Genomic DNA, 18908 nt, shown 5'->3' with positions numbered 1-18908 from the left:
CACTGTCCCCTCCCTTCATTCACCCTTCCCTCATCCTCTTCCCCTCCTACCTTCCTGTAGGATTAAATAGATTACTCCTCCCAATTGGGTGTGTATGTTATTCCCTCCTTGAGCCCACTCTGATGGGGTTAAGGTCTTTGAGCTAATTCTATTTTCTTAAGTTTTTCTTCCTCCCTCCCTCCTCAACTCTCCCTATGAAATCAAGCAATTCAATATATGTCATACATGTGCTGTTATGCAGAACCTCTTCACCTTCCTCGAAAGTGTTTTGCTTTTTACAGCTCCCTCCCCCAAACTTTTCTTCCCCTCTTCTCCTACCCCCTTATCTCCTTCCCCATCCACTTTTCCACAGGGCAAAAATATATTACCATACCCACTTGAGTATGTATGTTATTCCCTCTTTGAACCAATTCTGATGATAGTAAGGCTCACTCACTGCTCTATTCCTTCCCCTTCTTCCTCTCCCCTCCATAAGGTTTTTTCTTGTTTCCTTCATGTGAGCTAGCTCTCCCCAGGCTACCTCTCCCCTTCCCCCTCCCCCAATCTATTCCTCTTACCCCTCAACCCTATTTTAAAGATGTCATCATGGGTGGACAAAGCACCAGTGGACAAAGCACCAGTCCTGGACCCAGAAGGCCCCAAGCCCAAATCCAGCCCCAGACATAAGACACCCCACCCTATTTGCCCCACAAAGAGCAAGGATAAACAAAAAATGACTGCTTTACAGATATCCCTTCATATTCAGATCAGACCTGTGTCCTCTGTATATTCCTTACTAAGAAAGTTCTTATGAGTTGGAAGTATTATCTTCTCATGTAAGAATGTAAACAGTTTAATCTTTTAATATCCCTCATGGTTTCTTTTTCCTGTTTACTTTTTTATGCTTCTCCAGGGTCTTGTATTCGAAAGTCAAATTTTCTATTCAATTCAGGTCTTTTCATCACAAATGCCTTAAAGTCCTCTTTTTTATTGAAATCCTATTTTTTTCCTCTGAAAGATTATACTCAGTTTTGCTGGGTACATGATTCTTGGCTGTAGTACCACTTCCTTTGCCCTCTGGAATATCATATTCCATGCCCTCTAGTCCTTTATTGTAGATTCTGCTATATCTTGTTTTATACTTATTCGAGCTCCACAGTATTTGAATTCCTTTTTTCTAGCTGCTTGCAATATTTTCTCCTTGACCTGGGAGTTCTGGAATTTGGCTATAACATTCCTGGAGGTTTTCCTTTTGGGATCTCTTTCAGGAGGTGATCGGTGGATTCTTTCAATTTCTATTTTAGCTTCTGCTTCTAGAATATCAGGGCAATTTTCCCTTACAATTTCTTGTTTAGGCTCTTATTTTGGTCCTGGTTTTCAGGTGGTCCAATGATTTTCAAATTATCTCTCCTGGATTTATTTTCCAGGTCAGCTGTTTTTCCAAGGAGATATTTCACATTGCCCCCTATTTTTTCATTCAATTGGATTTGCTTTACTGTGTCTTAATTTCTCATAAGGTCACTAGCTTCCATTTGTTCAATCCTAATTCTTAGGCACTTATTTTCTTCAGACAGCTTTTTTATCTCCTTTTCTCCTTTTCTATTTGACTTTTCAAGTTGTTGACTTTTTTCTCATGACTTTCCTGCATCGCTCTCATTTCTCTTTCCAATTCTTTCCTTCTGTCTCTCCTACTTTCTCTTCAAAGTCCCTTTTGAGAGCTTCCGTGGCCTGAGACCAGTTCATATTTTTCTTGGAAGCTTTGGATGTAGGGGCCCTGAGGCCGTTATCCTCTTCTGAGGGTGCCCCTTGATCTTCCTTGTCACTGAAGAAACTTTATATAGTTCTCCACTTTCTTTGCTTGTTCATCTTGCCATCTTTTACTTGACTTTTAACTCCCCACTGGGAGGCCCTGCTTCTAGGCTACACACTACTGTCCCCAGCTTCAGAGGGTCCCAGGTGTTTTGTTTTGAGAAAGGGCAGGTTTTTCTCTCACCTGGCCTGTTCTCTAGTCTGAAGATAACCTCAAGCCTTCTTACTAAACAACCAACCAGCAAAGCTTTCTGTGGTGTGGTTCTTAGCCTCAACGAGCCTGTGCTCGTCCCCCACCTGGGCCGTCTGCCACTCAGGATTTCTTCCTGATTCCCCATTGGGGAGGGACAGCCAAATTCCTCCCTAGGTCCCACTGACACCCCTGCACTTTCCACCTGGCCAGCCGTTCACCCCTCTCACCTGGCCACAAGCTCAGTTCCAGAAGACGTTGGTGCTGCAGCTGATTTGGAGGCTAGGGGGTTAAATTTCTCTGGTGCAATGTGCCCTGGGGTCTCTATTGGTGTGATAGCAGGGTTGGACTTTACCAGTAGCTCAGCATGGCCCCCTTTAATCTGTCTATGGCTGGAAAATAATCTCAGCCCATATTTTTGTGGGTTTTTCTGCTTCAGGGGTTCTTTTATTGCTGTTTTTGGGTAATTGTATCAGGAGCTCTATGCATTTAATGTCTTTCCTCTGTCATCTTGGCTCTGCCCCCCCAGAAGCTTAACTTGTAATAAGAAAAGACAGCACATGTAAGGGAGGCTTGATGGCCAGAGAGGCATATTTTGGTCAGGGAAATCACAGGAATAGTGAGAAAATTCATATGAAAGACCTGTGTAAAATAGTAGTATTGTACTGATTACCAGAGAAAGCAAGACACAGAGGTAGTGGCCTGGCCTGGCATGGCATGAAGCGCATGAATGTGCTGAATGCTTATCAATCAAAAGCTCATTGTTTTAGACAGTAATCATGGTTCCTTATATTTATAGAGCACTTAATGTTTATAAATCACTTTCACATGTATTGTATTTAATCATTACAATAACTCTGTCAGGTAAGCTTGGATAGTATTATTATACTCCTTTTCTTAAACAGACGAAAGAACTGAGCCCAAGGCTATATATCTAACAGGTAGCAAAACTATAAAATTTCTCTTTTGACCAGTGTGCTTATTATGCTGGATATGAACTTTCTAATGATTTAAAGCTCTCCAGGAAATCATATGACCTTATTTTTTTTGGTGATACTAGAAAATTATATTTTCATTACTTTGGCTTTGAGGAGAGGGGAGGGGGTGATGTACAATTTCTCTTTTCCTTCCAATAGAGATAATTTTCTTCTCTTGGACTGATGTCCAAACATAACAGCATTTTGGCAAAATTGGATATTTACATTCTAGCAGGATTGTGCTTTAGAGTGTTCTTTGATGGACACATCACCTCCTTCCCCACCACCATTTTTGGGGTTAGAACTAATGATTTCATTGATAATATGGAGGTGAGGATTCTTCCCCTACCACTCTTGAAATATAACTCTCCAGCACTTTTTAGTGTTTGGTAGTTTTGAGGGGACTTCAGAGGTTAAATGACTTCCCTAGTGTCACACAGCTAACATGTGTCAGAAGTAGGTCTTGAACCAACAATACCTCAAGTGTAGCTGTACTTTGCTTGGGATATCTTCTTTTGGGGGGGGGCGGGGTTAGGCAATCAGGGTGAAGTTACTTGCCCAGGGTCACACAGCTAGTCCGTATCAAGTGTCTGAGTCCAAATTTGAACTTAGGTCCTCCTGAATCCAGGCCAGTGCTCTATCCACTATGCCACCTAGCTGTCCCCATTTGGGATATCTTAACAGCTGTTGCTGCTCCAGGAAAAAAACAGAAACCTAAACCACATACAAAATATTAGCCCCCCAACCCCCTTCTATGCTAGGTTTATGTTTTTCCCTTTTCAGTATTGTTTGGTTATAGTTTATAAGTGCATTTCACTTGCAAACACAATCAACATTTCAATCATCTACATGATTGTTATCTTATTTAGTTAGACTGGCTTCTTGTTCCCCTTATTTGAAAATGGATGACTCTGCCATGTTGCTTTGCCTCTAAGCACACAGAAAAACTAGGCAATATATGTTCATTTAAATATTCTACAAACATAACATGTAAAATCATATATCCACTATAAAAACAACATATGAGACCCCAAATATTTGTGTTTGGCTTTGGGTTTACATTACATCTAATCCATTTGTGGTAGATAATTGGGAGGATTTGATTGGCTCCTTCTATACCTTATCACAATGACTTTTTCTTATTTTTCTTTTTATGTGTGATTTTCCTATTTGTCTAAAGATAGCTTTTCTTGTACTTTTACAGGAGCACAGAACTCTACCAGTATGACTGGCATTTGATAAGTAACACCAGGACCTGGATTCACAGTTTAGCAGTGTTGAAGAGGGATCCCCTCTGTGCATCTCCTTAGCTACCATGGCTGCCCCCTCTGCTGTAGTGCCCTTCTCAGTGGTCTCACAGTCACAAGGAATTGAGGTAAGTAACATAAGCCAAAATTTGACTAGGAAAGAATGCAGTAGTCATTGCTGAGTTTTTGGATAGGATTCCTGAAAGTATGTAGCATTGCCTTTTTAAAAAACCCTTTTAAAACCATCATTGGGATGTATTTAGCATTTTTCCACTTTAAAAAAATAGTAGTTTATAAAGGAGATGCCATTTAGATCCAGTAATGAGCAAAAAATAATGAACAAATAAGCTTTCTTAGGCAGGACTGTATTTGATTACAATTAGGGAAGCCTTTATTTTCTTTTTAAAACTAAGTTTTTATTCATATTTTTTGTTTCTTTTATATCAGCATAGTATCTCATGTATTCTTTACCCTTCCCCATTCCTGAGAATCTTCCCATATGACAAATAGTATTTTTTAGAGGAGGAAAAAAGTCAGCACGAGTTATTGATACATTGAAAAAAAAAGCATGTTTAGTATGTAACACCTATAGACCTCTGACTTTCATGAAATGGTAGGTAGAGTTGTCTTCTTATGTTTCTTCGAGTCCCACTAGATCTTTACAATTTTGTTTCATTTACTTTTGATTTTTTGGTGTGTCATTCTTTCCAATTGTACTGATGTTGTTACTTTGTATATCGTTTTCTTGGCTCTGTTTACTCTGCATCAGTTCATAAAGCTTTTTCTATGCTTCTCTGTATCATATATCACACATATCATTTCTTATGGCACAGTAGTAGTCCATTACATTCCTGTACCACAATTTGTTTAGCCATTCCTAATTGATAGCCATCTACTTTGTTTCCAGTTCTTAGCTATCACAAAACATACTGCTATAATATTTTGGAACATATAAGTCTTTTTTTCTTATTGAGAAGCCTTGATTTTCAATGATTAGAATGCATGGCTAATACCATTGACTTCAAACTTAAGATAGCTTAGTAGTTAGCTGCTAGTTGAAAGGTAAGGGTCATTGTTATCCATGCCTTGTATATTTGGGCCTCATTGGGATATCTGAGGGACAGATATTAACCTATTTTTTTTTTTACCTTTTTTTTTTTTTTTTGGTGGGGCAATGGGGGTTAAGTGACTTGCCCAGGGTCACACAGCCAGCAACTGTCAAGTGTCTGAGGCCAGATTTGAACTCAGGTACTCCTGAATCCAGGGCCGGTGCTTTATCCACTGTGCCACCTAGCTGCCCCTAGATATTAACCTATTAAAAACCTCCTAGTGGTACATGTTTGTACTAAGCTAGTTCATCTGCATACAGTATCTAAGGTTTTACTTTTTTTTTCTTTCATTGTTTTTCTTTTACTCATAACAAATAAACCCTTTGACCCACAAGCAATTCTTTTTCAAAGTATATTGAAGTTATGGCAAAGATACATCAGTAATAATTCAGGGAGGATGAGTTGACCAAAGAAATTTAACATCATTTTTATTCATATCCTCAGCACAGCCTGATTTTCCTTCTGAAATTTCTATCATATCTTCACCTGTGCATACAGCTACATTTGTATAATTTAATTATTATTTTTGTGGGAACTCCTAACATAGAACCTTTCTCCATTGATACAGATAAACATCTCTTTGCCTGAGGACACTGAGAGGTTAGGTGACTTGCCCAAGATTACCCTGTTAATGTATTGAAAACAGGACTTGAAAACAAGTTGTTTTGTCTCTAAGTCTGATCTTTCATACAACATACTGAAGTGCCTTTTAATTATTTTTATTCTGAGAGTTAAAAAATAAACAAACAACAACCTTAAAGCTAACCAAAGAAATCTGTAGAAGAGAGCCATATTAGTAGATATTCATAGGCTTAGAGTTGGAAATAACCTTAAAGGCTATTTGGCCTAACTTTTTCATTTTACAGATAAGGAAACTGAGGCCCAGAATCATATAACTAGTGTTATATTGTGGGATTTTAATCCTATTTTTCTTGACTCCAAGATCAGCCTTCTTTTTTACTATTTGACGTTGCCTCCTAAATGTTTCCAATATAGGAATGAATTGAAAACCTTTTTTTTTCCTGGACAGAATTTTGTAGACCACCGCTTTTTGGTTGAATTCTTAGAGAGCACTTTTTAGAAAATTTATTATTATTATTATTATTATTATGTGGGGCAATGAGGGTTAAGTGAGTTGCCCAAAGTCACACAGCTAGTGTCAAGTCTCTGAAGCTGGATTTGAACTCAGTTCCTCCTGAATCCAGAGCCAGTGCTTTATTCACTGTGCCACCTAGCTGCCCCCTAGAGAGCACACTTTTTGTTTTTTTTTTAGTGAGGCAATTGGGGTTAAGTGAGTTGCCCAGGGTTACACAGCTAGTAAGTGTTAAGTGTCTGAGGCCGGATTTGAACTCGGGTACTCCTGACTCCATGGCCGGTGTTCTATCCACTGTGCCATCTAGCTGCCCCGAGAGCACACTTTTTGAAAAATGGGGATGAGGTAGAGGGATGACAACTTGGTGTAGCCTACATGTTTAATCTTACATACTTCTTCCCCATTCTCAGTGAAGGGGAATATGAAAACCTTTGGTACTTTGAAATGTTACTTCTGAAACCCAGTGCTTTTTACTCAAAGAAACATATATCAAGTTGTTATTGGGTGTTGTTTTTTTGTGTGTGTGTGTGTGTGTGTGTGTGTGTGAGGCAATTGGGGTTAAGTGACTTGCCCAGGGTCACACAGCTAGTAAGTGTCAAGTGTCTGAGGCTGGATTTGAACTCAGGTCCTCCTGAATCCAGGGCCAGTGCTTTATCCACTATGCCACCTAGCTGCCCCTCAAGTTGTTATTATTATTTAACATTTTTAAAAAATGCTAGTCCTCACATTTCTTTTTTTTTCTTTTTTCTTTCTTTCTTTCTTTTTTTTCTTTTTTCTTTTTTTTTTGCAGGGCAATGAGGGTTAAGTGACTTGCCCAGGGTCACACAGCTAGTGTCAAGTATCTGAGGCTAGATTTGAACTCAGGTACTCCTGAATCCAGGGCCGGTGCTCTCTCCACTGCGCCATCTAGCTGCCCCTAGTCCTCACATTTCAATCTTTTTAGTGCCAGAACCACATTATGTATATTTTTCTTTCTAATAAATGGATCTTTACCTCTTCATCACTTAATTTAATTCTGGGTTTTTTATTTTTGCCAGCCCCAGAGAGTTTTTGCTGGTATCTTCTTAACCATGAAATAGGAGAGATTTTATTCCTTTTTAATTTGAGGCCATTATTTTAAAGCCCAGGTCAGTTACTCTGTGAAGGTTATTTTGAAGTTTTTGTGAAATGAGATTAGCCTTGAACTAATCAATTTTGATTGCAAAGGACCAATAATTAAGAATGTTACCTGCCTCTTGATCAAAAGGTGTAATATGAAGAATGATGCACTCATTTTTGGGCATAGCCAATATGGAAATTTGTTTTGCTTGACTATGTTTGTTTGTTACAAGGTTTTATTTATTTATTTATTTATTATTTTATTCAGAGGTGAGGGGATATAGGAAGGAAAAAAAAGAAAGACTTGATAATTTTAAAATATTAGTTAAAAATCATGTTATTTCTAGTTCTAGTTTTCTGGCTAAGACACAAGAGGGTCTTTCAACTATATCTAGTCAGAATTTCTTTATGTCATCTCATCTCACCGATCTACAAAAAATAAAAAATTGTTGATCGCTTAATATGTGTAGGATATTATGTTATGTTCTGGTGATGCAAAAAAGTAATAGTGAAATCAACTTCTGTCTTCAAGGCAATTATTCACCTTTATTCTTAGACTATAGTTAATTTCTAGTTAGTAAAAATCAATTCAAATTTTTTTATTGAAAATTCTTGTCTTAACAAATTTCACAAGGAGAAAAAAATTTTTTTTAATTGTATTCAGTTAATATGTCTCACTATACAAATAAAAATTATGGCTGAAAGTTGAACATAATTATATTCAAGCTAAGTGAAATGAAGCCAGTTTCAAAATGTTTTTTTTTTCTATTTCTTAAAGTTGTTTTTGAACACAAAGCATTCATACCCCCAAACCAGAATCTTTATACAATCACTTTGAAATGCTGTAAGCACAATTGTGCATACATGACAATTTCCTTGCTAATGTTTGCACAGCAGGGAAGCCATGGATGTGAAAGGTATATAGGGAGAAAATGATGGTATTTCCTTTGCTAGCTTTCACTGCTGATAAACTCAAATAATATATTTTGGTTGTTTCAGAGAGAGATTTGAGGAAGAATGTGTAGGGACCAATTTCTAACTGGGGAATGTTAGCTAAGCAGCTCGCCGCAATATTGGGGCAAGGAAGGAGACCGACAGCCTCTCTCAAAAACAGAACGGGATTTATTAACAAGAATGAACTTAAAAACACAAGCAAGATCAGTATAATTAAGGGAAAGGAAATAAAATGGGGGAAGGGATATGATACAACCTGAATAAACACCACTGCCCAGGAATCAGCTGAGAACACACAGGGCTGCTTCTTGTTGCTTTCCAGCTTCAAGCTAGAATGGCGAATCTCCTCCCTTCTTTTTCCCAGCAGACCACAGGCTGACCACACACAGCCCCAAGCCAATTTGGCTGGCAGCTCTGACTGACAGTCACATGACTGCCCTCACTGGGCTTCCAGTCATTATAATTTTGCCAGACCCATGTAGGCATTGGCAAGTGGTGATGACATGAGGTGCCAGCGCCATGGTGATGGCTACAACCAGAGGGTGGAGCACCGTTGTGCCGTATGCGGAGGTGCTGTGCCTGGGTTTTTAAAATTCTAGCCAAAAGATGGGGTCATAAAAACCTCAAATAACAATTAGTTCTTTACAAATGCAAGCATCAGGAGCACAGTAGGACTAGCATCAGTGATGCAGCATAACAGCATTGTGGTTGCCTGGGCCTATTTCTTTTTCTTTTTTCTTTTGTGCAGGGAATTGAGGGTTAAGTGACTTGCCCAGGGTCATACAGCTAGTAAGTGTCAAGTATCTGAGGCCGGATTTGAACTCAGGTCCTCCTGAATGCAGGGCCGGTGCTTTATCCACTGTACCACCTAGCTGCCCCAGGGCTTATTTCTTTTTGAAAATTAGGGTTTTTTTACATTTTTTTTTTCTTTTTTACTTCACCATAGTTATCCTAAGTATCCTCCTCCCTCTTCTTTCCCTTCCCAGAAAGCCATTTGTCACTATATGACAAGTAGTATTTACTCCTGGGTATTTTATATGTAACTAAAAGAGGAGCTAGTCCTTTGTAGGGGGCATCTGGTAGTTTGAGTAGAGTGTTAATTCCCTGGATTGTTTATATAGGTCTGTAATTATAAGGTTTACTGAATGCTTTCCATATATTACTTCATTTGAGTCCCATAACAAGCTGTGAGGCAGGTAGTACTGTTTTTATTATCCCCATTTTATAGATGAGGAAACCAAGGCAAAGACTTACCTATATTCATTTAAACCTTCCCAGTTCCATCTTCTTGGCTTAGAGTGATCTCTGTTAGGATCATGGTTTCAAAGTGAGAAGGGTACTTAGAGACTGTCAAACCCAAACCCCTTCATTATTCAGATATTATTCAGTCCCCAGGAGGCCTGGCCACATAAGGGTCAAGTAGCTAAGTAAGTATCTGAAGTAGGATTCTAACCCAGATCTTCACAACCCCCAAATCCCACCATAATGTCCTTTAGGAGGCTGACTTAAAATAGCTATACTGGTAGAAATTCATTTCTACAGGGTAACAAGAAGCTCATATGTTTAAAAGGTCTCTCCAAGTTCGACTGATCTTCAGCCCCCAAAATCTTGATCTTCTATCATTACTGATACTACTGTGCATTTATTTAGTGGCTTAATCTTTGCAAATTGCTTTCCAAATATCTCATTTGATCTTTACGATGGCCCTGGAAGGTAGGTGCTATTATCATCTCCATTTTACATATGGAGAAACCAAGGCACAGGGGGTTAAATGACTTGCCCAGGGTCATATAGCTAGTGTCTAAGAGAGTATTTGAAACTCGGGTCTTCTGGACTCCAGGCCCAGTGCTCTATGTACTGTGCCAACTGGATGCCTATTGAATTATATATCCCCTTGCATTGTTATCTGATTTAAGTACATGTGTCTTTTCTCCAAAGCTTGACAGTAAGCTTTTAGAGAAGATGAGCAGTGTTGCATCCAGTGCACCTGGCACAGTGTATACACTTGGTGCTCAATAAATATTTGCTATATGTTCAAAAATGTTTGACTACACATCCAATAGGTGGCCTCAGAAAAACTGAACCTAAGTCTTATATGCATCCTTATTTTTTAAATAATTTTAATTTTTTCTCCTAATTATATATAACACCAATTTTTCACATTTGTGTGGGGTTTTTTTGAAAGTTTTGAGTTCTAAATTCTATCTCTCCCTCTCTCTCTTTCCCCCTCACTAAGATGGTAAGCAATCTGATTTAAGTCATACATGTACACATGTCTTTATTAATTGCTTCTGAGATGCAATAAATTCATTGACATTTAATAAACTCCTACATGCCAAGACTATGCTGTAAGATATGAAAAAAAATATGATCTTTGTCCTTTTTCTCATGCCCAGCACAGGTCACCTGAGCATTCCGAACCTTGTCCTAAGTGATCTGCTCTTTAAGAGTAATTATCACTAGGATTTGCTTCCAGATATTGGAAGACACTGAGTTGTTTTTGCATTTTATTCATCCGACTTTTGTTCATTTTCATATAAACCCCCTCTGTCAATAGGCTTGCAATCTCTCCTCAGGTACATTTCAAGGTTGAATTTAATTCCTGATCTTCCTGAGATTGTTGAAATAGAACAAGGTGAAAATGGGAAGATAGAGAGCAGAAACCGCTAGCAATCTTTCCTGGCCCATGAATGATTCAGGTGCCATGTGTATAGATTGTTTATTTAGTGCTGATTTCTGTAAAAATGTGCCAAGGGCACATCTCAGGATATCTTTTTGTTAACAGAACTTCAGATAGTTTAGCCCAGGGCAGGCATATAAAACATACTTGTCTGCCAGGGTCAGCCAACCATCTCTCTGGTTCTCTTTGTTATTGTATGGTCATTTTTCACTGGACACTAAAGAGGTGCCTATCAACTGGGGAATTTGTTGTTTTTATTGAGTCATTTTTATTCATGTCTGAGTCCTATATTTGGGGTCACACAGCTACTAAGTATCTGAGGTTGGATTTGAACTCAATTTTGCTGACTCCAGGGTCTACACCACCTACCTGCTCCACTAGTACGCTAGTTTCCAGTTGTTGTTTTTGTTTCAATTTTAAATTTTTAAAAGTTTTATTAATGTAGTTGTTTTTATGTTGCAAACATTTCTAAATTATTCCTACTTGTTGAGAGGTCTCTTGTAACAAAGTAAAACAAGCAAAACTATCAATACAGTAATATTGCTCTTCTGAAAGTGCATGCAGTTTTCCACATCTGTAACATTGCCTACTTACTTAACATATGTCTATTTTATCTCACTCTCATTGGAAAAAACCAAAAAAACCAATTTCTTGTAACATATGTACAGCCAAGCAAAACAAATTGTCATGTCATTTATAGTAAAAAATATATATATATATATATTTTCATTCTTCACCTAATCTGTACTAGCCCCTGTCTGTCAGGAGGTATATAGCACAATTTATCATTGGTCCACTGAAATCATGGATGGTCATTGTATTGATGTTAGTTCTTTTTTACAGTTTCCAAAGTTTATTGTCTGTCTTTACAGTGTCGTTATTGTATAAATTATTCACCTAGTTCTCTTCATTTCATTCATCAGTTTATAAATTTTTTTTTCAAAATTGTTGTTTTTTAAAAATCATTTTGATGTTAGAGTAGAAATTGTTCTTCTGATCTCTACTCTGCATCAGTTTGTGTAACTCCGGGTCTCTCTGAAATAATTTATTTCCTCATTTCTTATAGCACAGTAGTGTTCTATCATATTAATATACCACTATTTCTATAATTATTCCTTGGTTGACAGGTATCTCTTTAGTTTCCAGTTTTTTGGTCCCCACAAAAAGCTCCTAGGAGCCTTTTCCTATTTCGTTGGTCTGTCTTTTGGATATAGATTTAGCATTGTTCAAATATAAACACACTTAGAGACAGGCTTTTATGGACACTACACTCTTACTTAGCTAAGTTCTCTGGGCTGTGGGTATGGAAAACCTGAGTTCATATCCAGCCTTAGTACATACTAGCTGTTTGACCCTGGGCAAGTCATTTAGCCCTGTTTGCCTCAGTTTCCTCATCTGTCAAATGAGCTGGAGAAGGAAATACAACCCACTCCAACAACTTTGCCAAGAAAATCCCAAATGGGGTCATGGAGAGTCGGACGTGACTGAAACTACTGTACAACAACAACCACCATCACTCACCTAAGTCAGTAATAAGAAACAAAAGCAAAGATAGTCTTGTGGATGTGCTCTTCTGTGCTAAATTGTCTGGGAAGATATAGTGACTCAGACTTCAGGGTGTGGTAGAATGAATGGGAAGAACACAGGCTCCACCTCTGAAATTTACCATATGTGACCTTGGGTCACTTACTTATAAATCACTTACTCTCACCAACTCTTCAGTTTCCCAGTGGCAAAATGAAGGGAGTTTGACCACATGACTTCTAATGTTGCTTAGAGTTCTGGACCTTTGACCCTTATGTATTGTTTGTGGGTGTGGGTGTGGGTGTGGGTGTGGCAATTGGGGTTAAGTGCCTTGCCCAGGGACACACAGCCAGTAAGTGTTAAGTGTCTGAGGCAGACTTGAACTCAGGTACTCCTGACTTCAGGGCTGGTGCTCTATCCACTGCGCCACCTAGCTGCCCCTAAGTATTGTTGAGTATTAAAATATAGTTTTTGTATCTGCCTGTCTCCTACAAACAGATCAGAGAAATAATGTTTAATTTCTCCTACAAAATTAATAAAACAGATCAGAGAAATTATAATATCTTATATCTCCTACTAATGAACCAGATACCTGTCATCCTATGAAACAGATCAGAGACAGACAGAAAAACATAATATCAATTTAATATTTTGTCTGAAGAAGAGCACACAACATGATCATGTGGAAACTTCCCTCCTGAGAGAGAAGCTCGAGGGACTCCCCATTTCTGAGGGTATATATGGTTTTAGTCCACTGATTACAGGGCATTGTCCGTTTCAATAGTATGATGCAGAAATCAACCCAGAAGCAAAAAGCAGTTGAACAATTTCAGTTTTAACAAGTATGGAGGAAATACAGAAGCATCATGATAAGACTACAGGATTCCAAAAAAGGGTTTGGCAAGGACGTGGATGCCCAGATGTTATCATAAAATAGGGACTTACTATCCTGAGGGAAAAGAAGTCACTAGGTAGGATCTTTTATCTGCTACCTATCTGGGTTCAGGTTTGGTTCTCAGTTGAAGGACATTTTGCTCCTATTTTTTTTTTTTTTTTAGTGAGGCAACTGGGGTTAAGTGACTTGCCCAGGGTCACACAGCTAGTAAGTGTTAAGTGTCTGAGGCCGGATTTGAACTCGGGTACTCCTGACTCCAGGGCCGGTGCTCTATCCACTGCGCCACCTAGCTGCCCCCATTTTGCTCCTATTAATCCAATTAATCCAGGGTTTCATAAAACTCCTCTTGGATAATAAGGTACCTCCATCAAATCCAGGTGATCCATATATTCATATCAACAGTATTGAACCCAGAAAGGTGGAAAGAGTACTAGACTCAGGGTCAAAGGATTTGGGTTTCAATTTTGGCAGTCACGGACCGACCACCTGGATACTCTTGGATGTAGGTTTTGTTTTTCATTTGCAGTCAAAGGTTTGGTGCTTTCTAACTCTAATATTCATTGGTGGTGGTGGTGGTGGTGGTGTGTGTGTGTGTGTGTGTATGTATGTATGTATGTATGTATGTGTGTATATATATGTATGTATTTATGTGTGTGTATGTATATATGTGTGTATATATATATATATACTTTAATTAACATATGGTCTATTTTCCCAATAAGATAGCCCTTTGAAAACAAGAACAATAAATACTTGTTAGAAAGCAGGCTGGGGTTAAATGACTGCCAGGGGGAGCAGCTAGGTGGTCCAGTGGATAAAACACTGGCCCTGGATTTAGGAGGACTTGAGTTCAAATCTGGCCTCAGACACTTGACACTAGCTATGTGACCCTGGGCAAGTCACATAACCCTCATTGCCCTGCAAAAAAACCAAACAAACAAATAAAGAAATAAATAAAATAAAATAAATGACTGCCAGGATCACACAGCTAGTATCTGAGGAAGAATTTAAATTTAGGTCCAGCATTCTATCTACTATGTTACCTAGCTGCCTACATACACACACACACACACACACACACACACAAACACACACAGATGTACACACACATGTCTATGCCTGTATGCACACATATATATATACATATATATGCACACATATATGTATGCACATACACATTTTCTCATACATAATTCCTCTATATGCCCATATGCCTTGGAATATATACATATATGTGTATATATGTATATATGTGTGTGTGTATATATTATATATAAAATGTATGTACATACACATTTTCCCAATACAAGTCAGTAACTTTTCTTTTTGTTTTTGTCTCTCGAGTGCCTGAGACTTAATAAATGCTTGTTGATTGATTAGAGGAATAACTGGTGATCCGTTTTGGCTGAAACATAGCATTTATGAAGGATACTGTCTGGTAGGTTGGTCTGGCACCATTGCAGAGGGCTTTAAATGCTGGACTGAGTTTCTGTTTTATTTTTAGAAGCAAGAGGGAACCACTGGAGATTTTGGGCATGATAGTGACATCGTCAGACCTGTTTCTTACATTACTTTGGAAGCTGAGTGGATGATGAATTGGAGGAAGGTAGAGACTGTAAGCAGGGAGAACACTTAGGTGCTGAGGTCCTCAGACTTATGAGTGGAGAGAAGGGGATAGATGTGAGAGATGTTTGATGGGAGATAAAACTGACATAGTTTGGCAGCTGAATGAATGGATTTAGGAGGTGAAATAGGAGTCGTCATAGTTGACTCCAGAGTTGGTATGATGATGGGTATCTGGGAAGATGGGTTGTCCATTCATAGTCATAAGAGAGTTTGCATCACCACCTAGCAGTTTTGAATGTGGCTGTGTTAATTGTTTTAATGATCCCTCAAATGTTTAATTTCTGGGTTATTCACTATTTCAGGTTATACTTAAACTAGAAAATCAAAAGTTTTTTGTTTTTTTTACATTCAGCCACTGTACAATTGTTTAATTTACTTCCACATTTAGCTTTCTCTCCCCAAAAGATAATCTCTGACCTTGAAGAGGAGAATTCTGTGCTGTACTCATGTGCTATACAGAAAGTTAAAACAATTTCTCCTTGTTATACAAACCACAGAATAAAGCTTCCTTGTGATGGCCTGATGAAAGCGAAATGCTCCATTGCCCAGGAGATAATCAATCACACAGAGTTTAATGTGTTGAAAGTGCAGTATCTAGTCTACTCTTGACTATCCATTTGTAGATTGCAGGCAGTTCCTAAATTATAAACCCCTGTCTTATGAGCCTTCTGTGTACTTAACAGAATAACTGTATACTACCTCTCATTTTCACCTTCTCTCACACATCTAATCAATTGCCAAATCTTTTCATATCTCCCTTACCTGTATCCCCTCCCATAAATCTCCTTCTCTCTACTCATCCTGGTTCAGGCTTTTACTGTGTCTTGTCTGACCAATCCACTGCTTATTCTACTCCATTGGCTCCTCATTACCATCAAATATAAAGTCCTCTATTTGGCATTTAAGATTCTTCCTAACCTGGACCTTTCTAGCATTTCTAGGCTTCTTCAAGTATCACCACACTGCCTCACTCACATTTCTTCGAGGAAATAATGTACTAAGTTTCAAACAGTCAACTTACAGGGTTTTCCATTATAATCTGTTCAAGGGGTAAGAATTGTATAATTATATAGATCTGAAAGTTAGGGGATCCAGATTTTAAGCCAATTTCTCCTACTAGCTATGTATTTTTGTGTGAGTACTTTTGAACAACCACCAACATGCTAAGTTCATGGGCCATCTGATATTCCAACCACACTATCCAACATATTAATCCCTCTAAAGCAATTCTGGGAAGTAGTCAGTTAACTTTGAACTGAAAGGTTAAACCAGATTTCTAAGGACTCTTCCAGCTCCAACATGCTATTCTTTATGTATATGGAACATACAAATTGAGATGGAGCATGGGGTTTAGTGTGCAGTTATGTGACCCAGTTAGATAGAACACTGGGTTTGGAGTCAGGAAGACTCATCTTCATGAGTTCAAATGTGGCTTCTGCACTTAACTATCTGTGTGATCCTGGATAAGTCATTTAAGCCTGTTTGCCTCAGTTTTCTCATCTGTCAAATAAGCTGGAGAAGGAAATGGCCAACCACTCCACCGCCTCTGCCAAGAAAACCCCCAAGTGGGGTCAGAAAGAATTGGATGTGACTGAATCAATTGAAAGCACGGGAAATAATGGCAATAGAATGAAAGCAACATAGACAAAATGTTCTGAAACAACAACAACATGGGCCTTAGTGGAGTGGGTGCTAGACTTGGAGTTAGCAGGGAGAACCATGGATTCAAATCTTGCCTCCGATACTTGTTAGTAGATTGGTCAAGTGCTAGTGGATTGACCAAGCATATCCTCTTCTGAGTCTCATTTTATTCATCTGTAAAAAAAGCATAATGGTATCTTTAATCATTATTTCATCTAGTAATTGTGTGATCAAATAAGATAATGCACATAACCACTTTGAAATTTTAAAGGGCTTATGTAACTGAAAGTTACAGTTGATTAGAACCAAATTTAATTCTGGATTCTTTTCCTTTTCCCAATTAGCCATTACCTTCTTTCTCACTGTTAGCTAACTAGAAGCCATATAGATTAGCAGATGGTTTGCTAGTCTTGGAGTCAGAAAGACACAGGTTCAAATCCCATCTCAGAAATACTAGCTTTATGACCCTGAGCAAGTCATTTATCCTTTCTGAGTCTCAGTTTCCTCATATTTAAAATGGGGTTGGATTCCACAGTTTCTAAGGCCCTTTCCAGCTCTAAATTTGGTACCTTGTGGTTTGCATCATTAGATGCAAAACTAATTACTTAATCACCAGACAAAAAAATTAAAGAAGAGCCAGTAATGATCGGGGTAAGGTGATGTTATTGAGGAGTTTTGTTTTGTTTTTTTCCTACTTTAGTCATAGCCTTTTTGGTTCTAGTTCAGGCTGTACAAGCATGGACTCAGTTAGCATGACGTTAAAAAAGACTGAAAATCATGTAACAGCAACAGCAACAGCAACAACAACCACCCAAAAAAGTCATTGTTTTGGTTTGGCTGTCTTGTTTGTTACCCTGTATATTTTCTAACAAAGAGGATTTTTTTTTCTTTTAGCCAAGGCCACCTAGTGCTAGATATAAATTAATTAATATAAGTAAATAGCCTGGATTGTTCTGAACAGCTATGGAAAAGAAAGCATTCATTGTTCCTCTTGTCTGCTTGCAATTCACTTGCTGAAAAGATATGCCTCATGCTTTGAAACTTAGCAGGCTTCTCTGCCCTCATTTACACTCTTTCCTAGATTCTGAAGGGTTTTCAAATTCCCATGCTGAGAAAGCATCTTGGGTTTCTGAAAATTAGATTAAGTGTACTCAGTGGACTTTGACATTAGCTGCCTACATAAAGACACCTGAAATAGTAGTGGCAGAAGCTTTGAGTGTAAAATTGAAATCAAATTGCACTTGTTTAGCCCAGTTAGGACAGTCACTTCAGAGTTGTATTCATTTCTTCAAACAAATGAGACTTGCGGACTTTTTTTTTTTTTTAGCTTGACTCTCTTGAGGTTCCATGATCAAATAAATTAATGCATATAACCACTTATGGTGTAGCTGGTTGCCATGACCAGCATTAGCCCTTTGGAATGATCAGTTGCAGAGGACACATTCCATTTTTATTTTTTGCTAAAAATTTTTAGTTGCCCCAAACCTGATTTTTAAAAAAAATCTGCTACAATTTTGTTCAAATCTAAGGCAGTGTGCAAAACCATAAAGGGGTGCTTGAAGGCCTTTATAGCTTCAAAGTGGTTATATGCATTAATTTATTTGATCATGGAACCTCAAGAGAGATCCAGATCTAAGAACTATCCAAGTATAAGAGATATCCAGATGTTTCTTTTAGTTATCACTAACTGATTTGCAACCTAAACTTTCATGCTGAAAAACAAACATTTGTTAAGTAACTGCCACAAGATGCAAGGATAAATCAAGGACTTGCTTCACTGATGGTAGCTAGGGATATTGGGACAAGTGAAAACAAGGCATGTACAGACAGAAAAAATAATAAGAAAGAGGGTATGGCATTACAGTGTTATGGGCAACGTCAGGAGGGGAATGGGCTATGACATAAAATCTTACACAAGGTGGCATCTCATCTTCTTTGGCATATCGTTTGTAGCTCACTGTGTATCCAGTTGAGTTAGCCTCAGCATCAGTGTCAATGCCAGTAGCTAGTAAACTGTTTCTCTGTGTCCCATAAATATTGTTACGTGAATAAATAATAATGCAAAGACTCTCTCATGCTACTCATA

General features: G+C 38.2%; 1 protein-coding gene across 2 annotated transcripts in view; it reads left to right on the top strand.

The window, feature by feature from the left end:
* Nucleotides 1–18908, top strand: part of LPAR1 (lysophosphatidic acid receptor 1) — a 162132-nt gene that overhangs the window by 55825 nt on the left and 87399 nt on the right. For both annotated transcript variants that reach the window (XM_043979057.1, XM_043979058.1), the window contains exon 2: nucleotides 4160–4330. In XM_043979057.1, the coding sequence (XP_043834992.1) occupies nucleotides 4271–4330 (60 nt within the window). In that variant the 5' untranslated portion in view covers nucleotides 4160–4270. The remainder of the gene's footprint in view (nucleotides 1–4159; nucleotides 4331–18908) is intronic.

The sequence above is a fragment of the Dromiciops gliroides genome, chromosome 1 (genome assembly GCF_019393635.1).
Source record: "Dromiciops gliroides isolate mDroGli1 chromosome 1, mDroGli1.pri, whole genome shotgun sequence".
NCBI lineage: Eukaryota > Metazoa > Chordata > Mammalia > Microbiotheria > Microbiotheriidae > Dromiciops > Dromiciops gliroides.
This window is presented reverse-complemented; position numbering and strand designations above follow the sequence as displayed.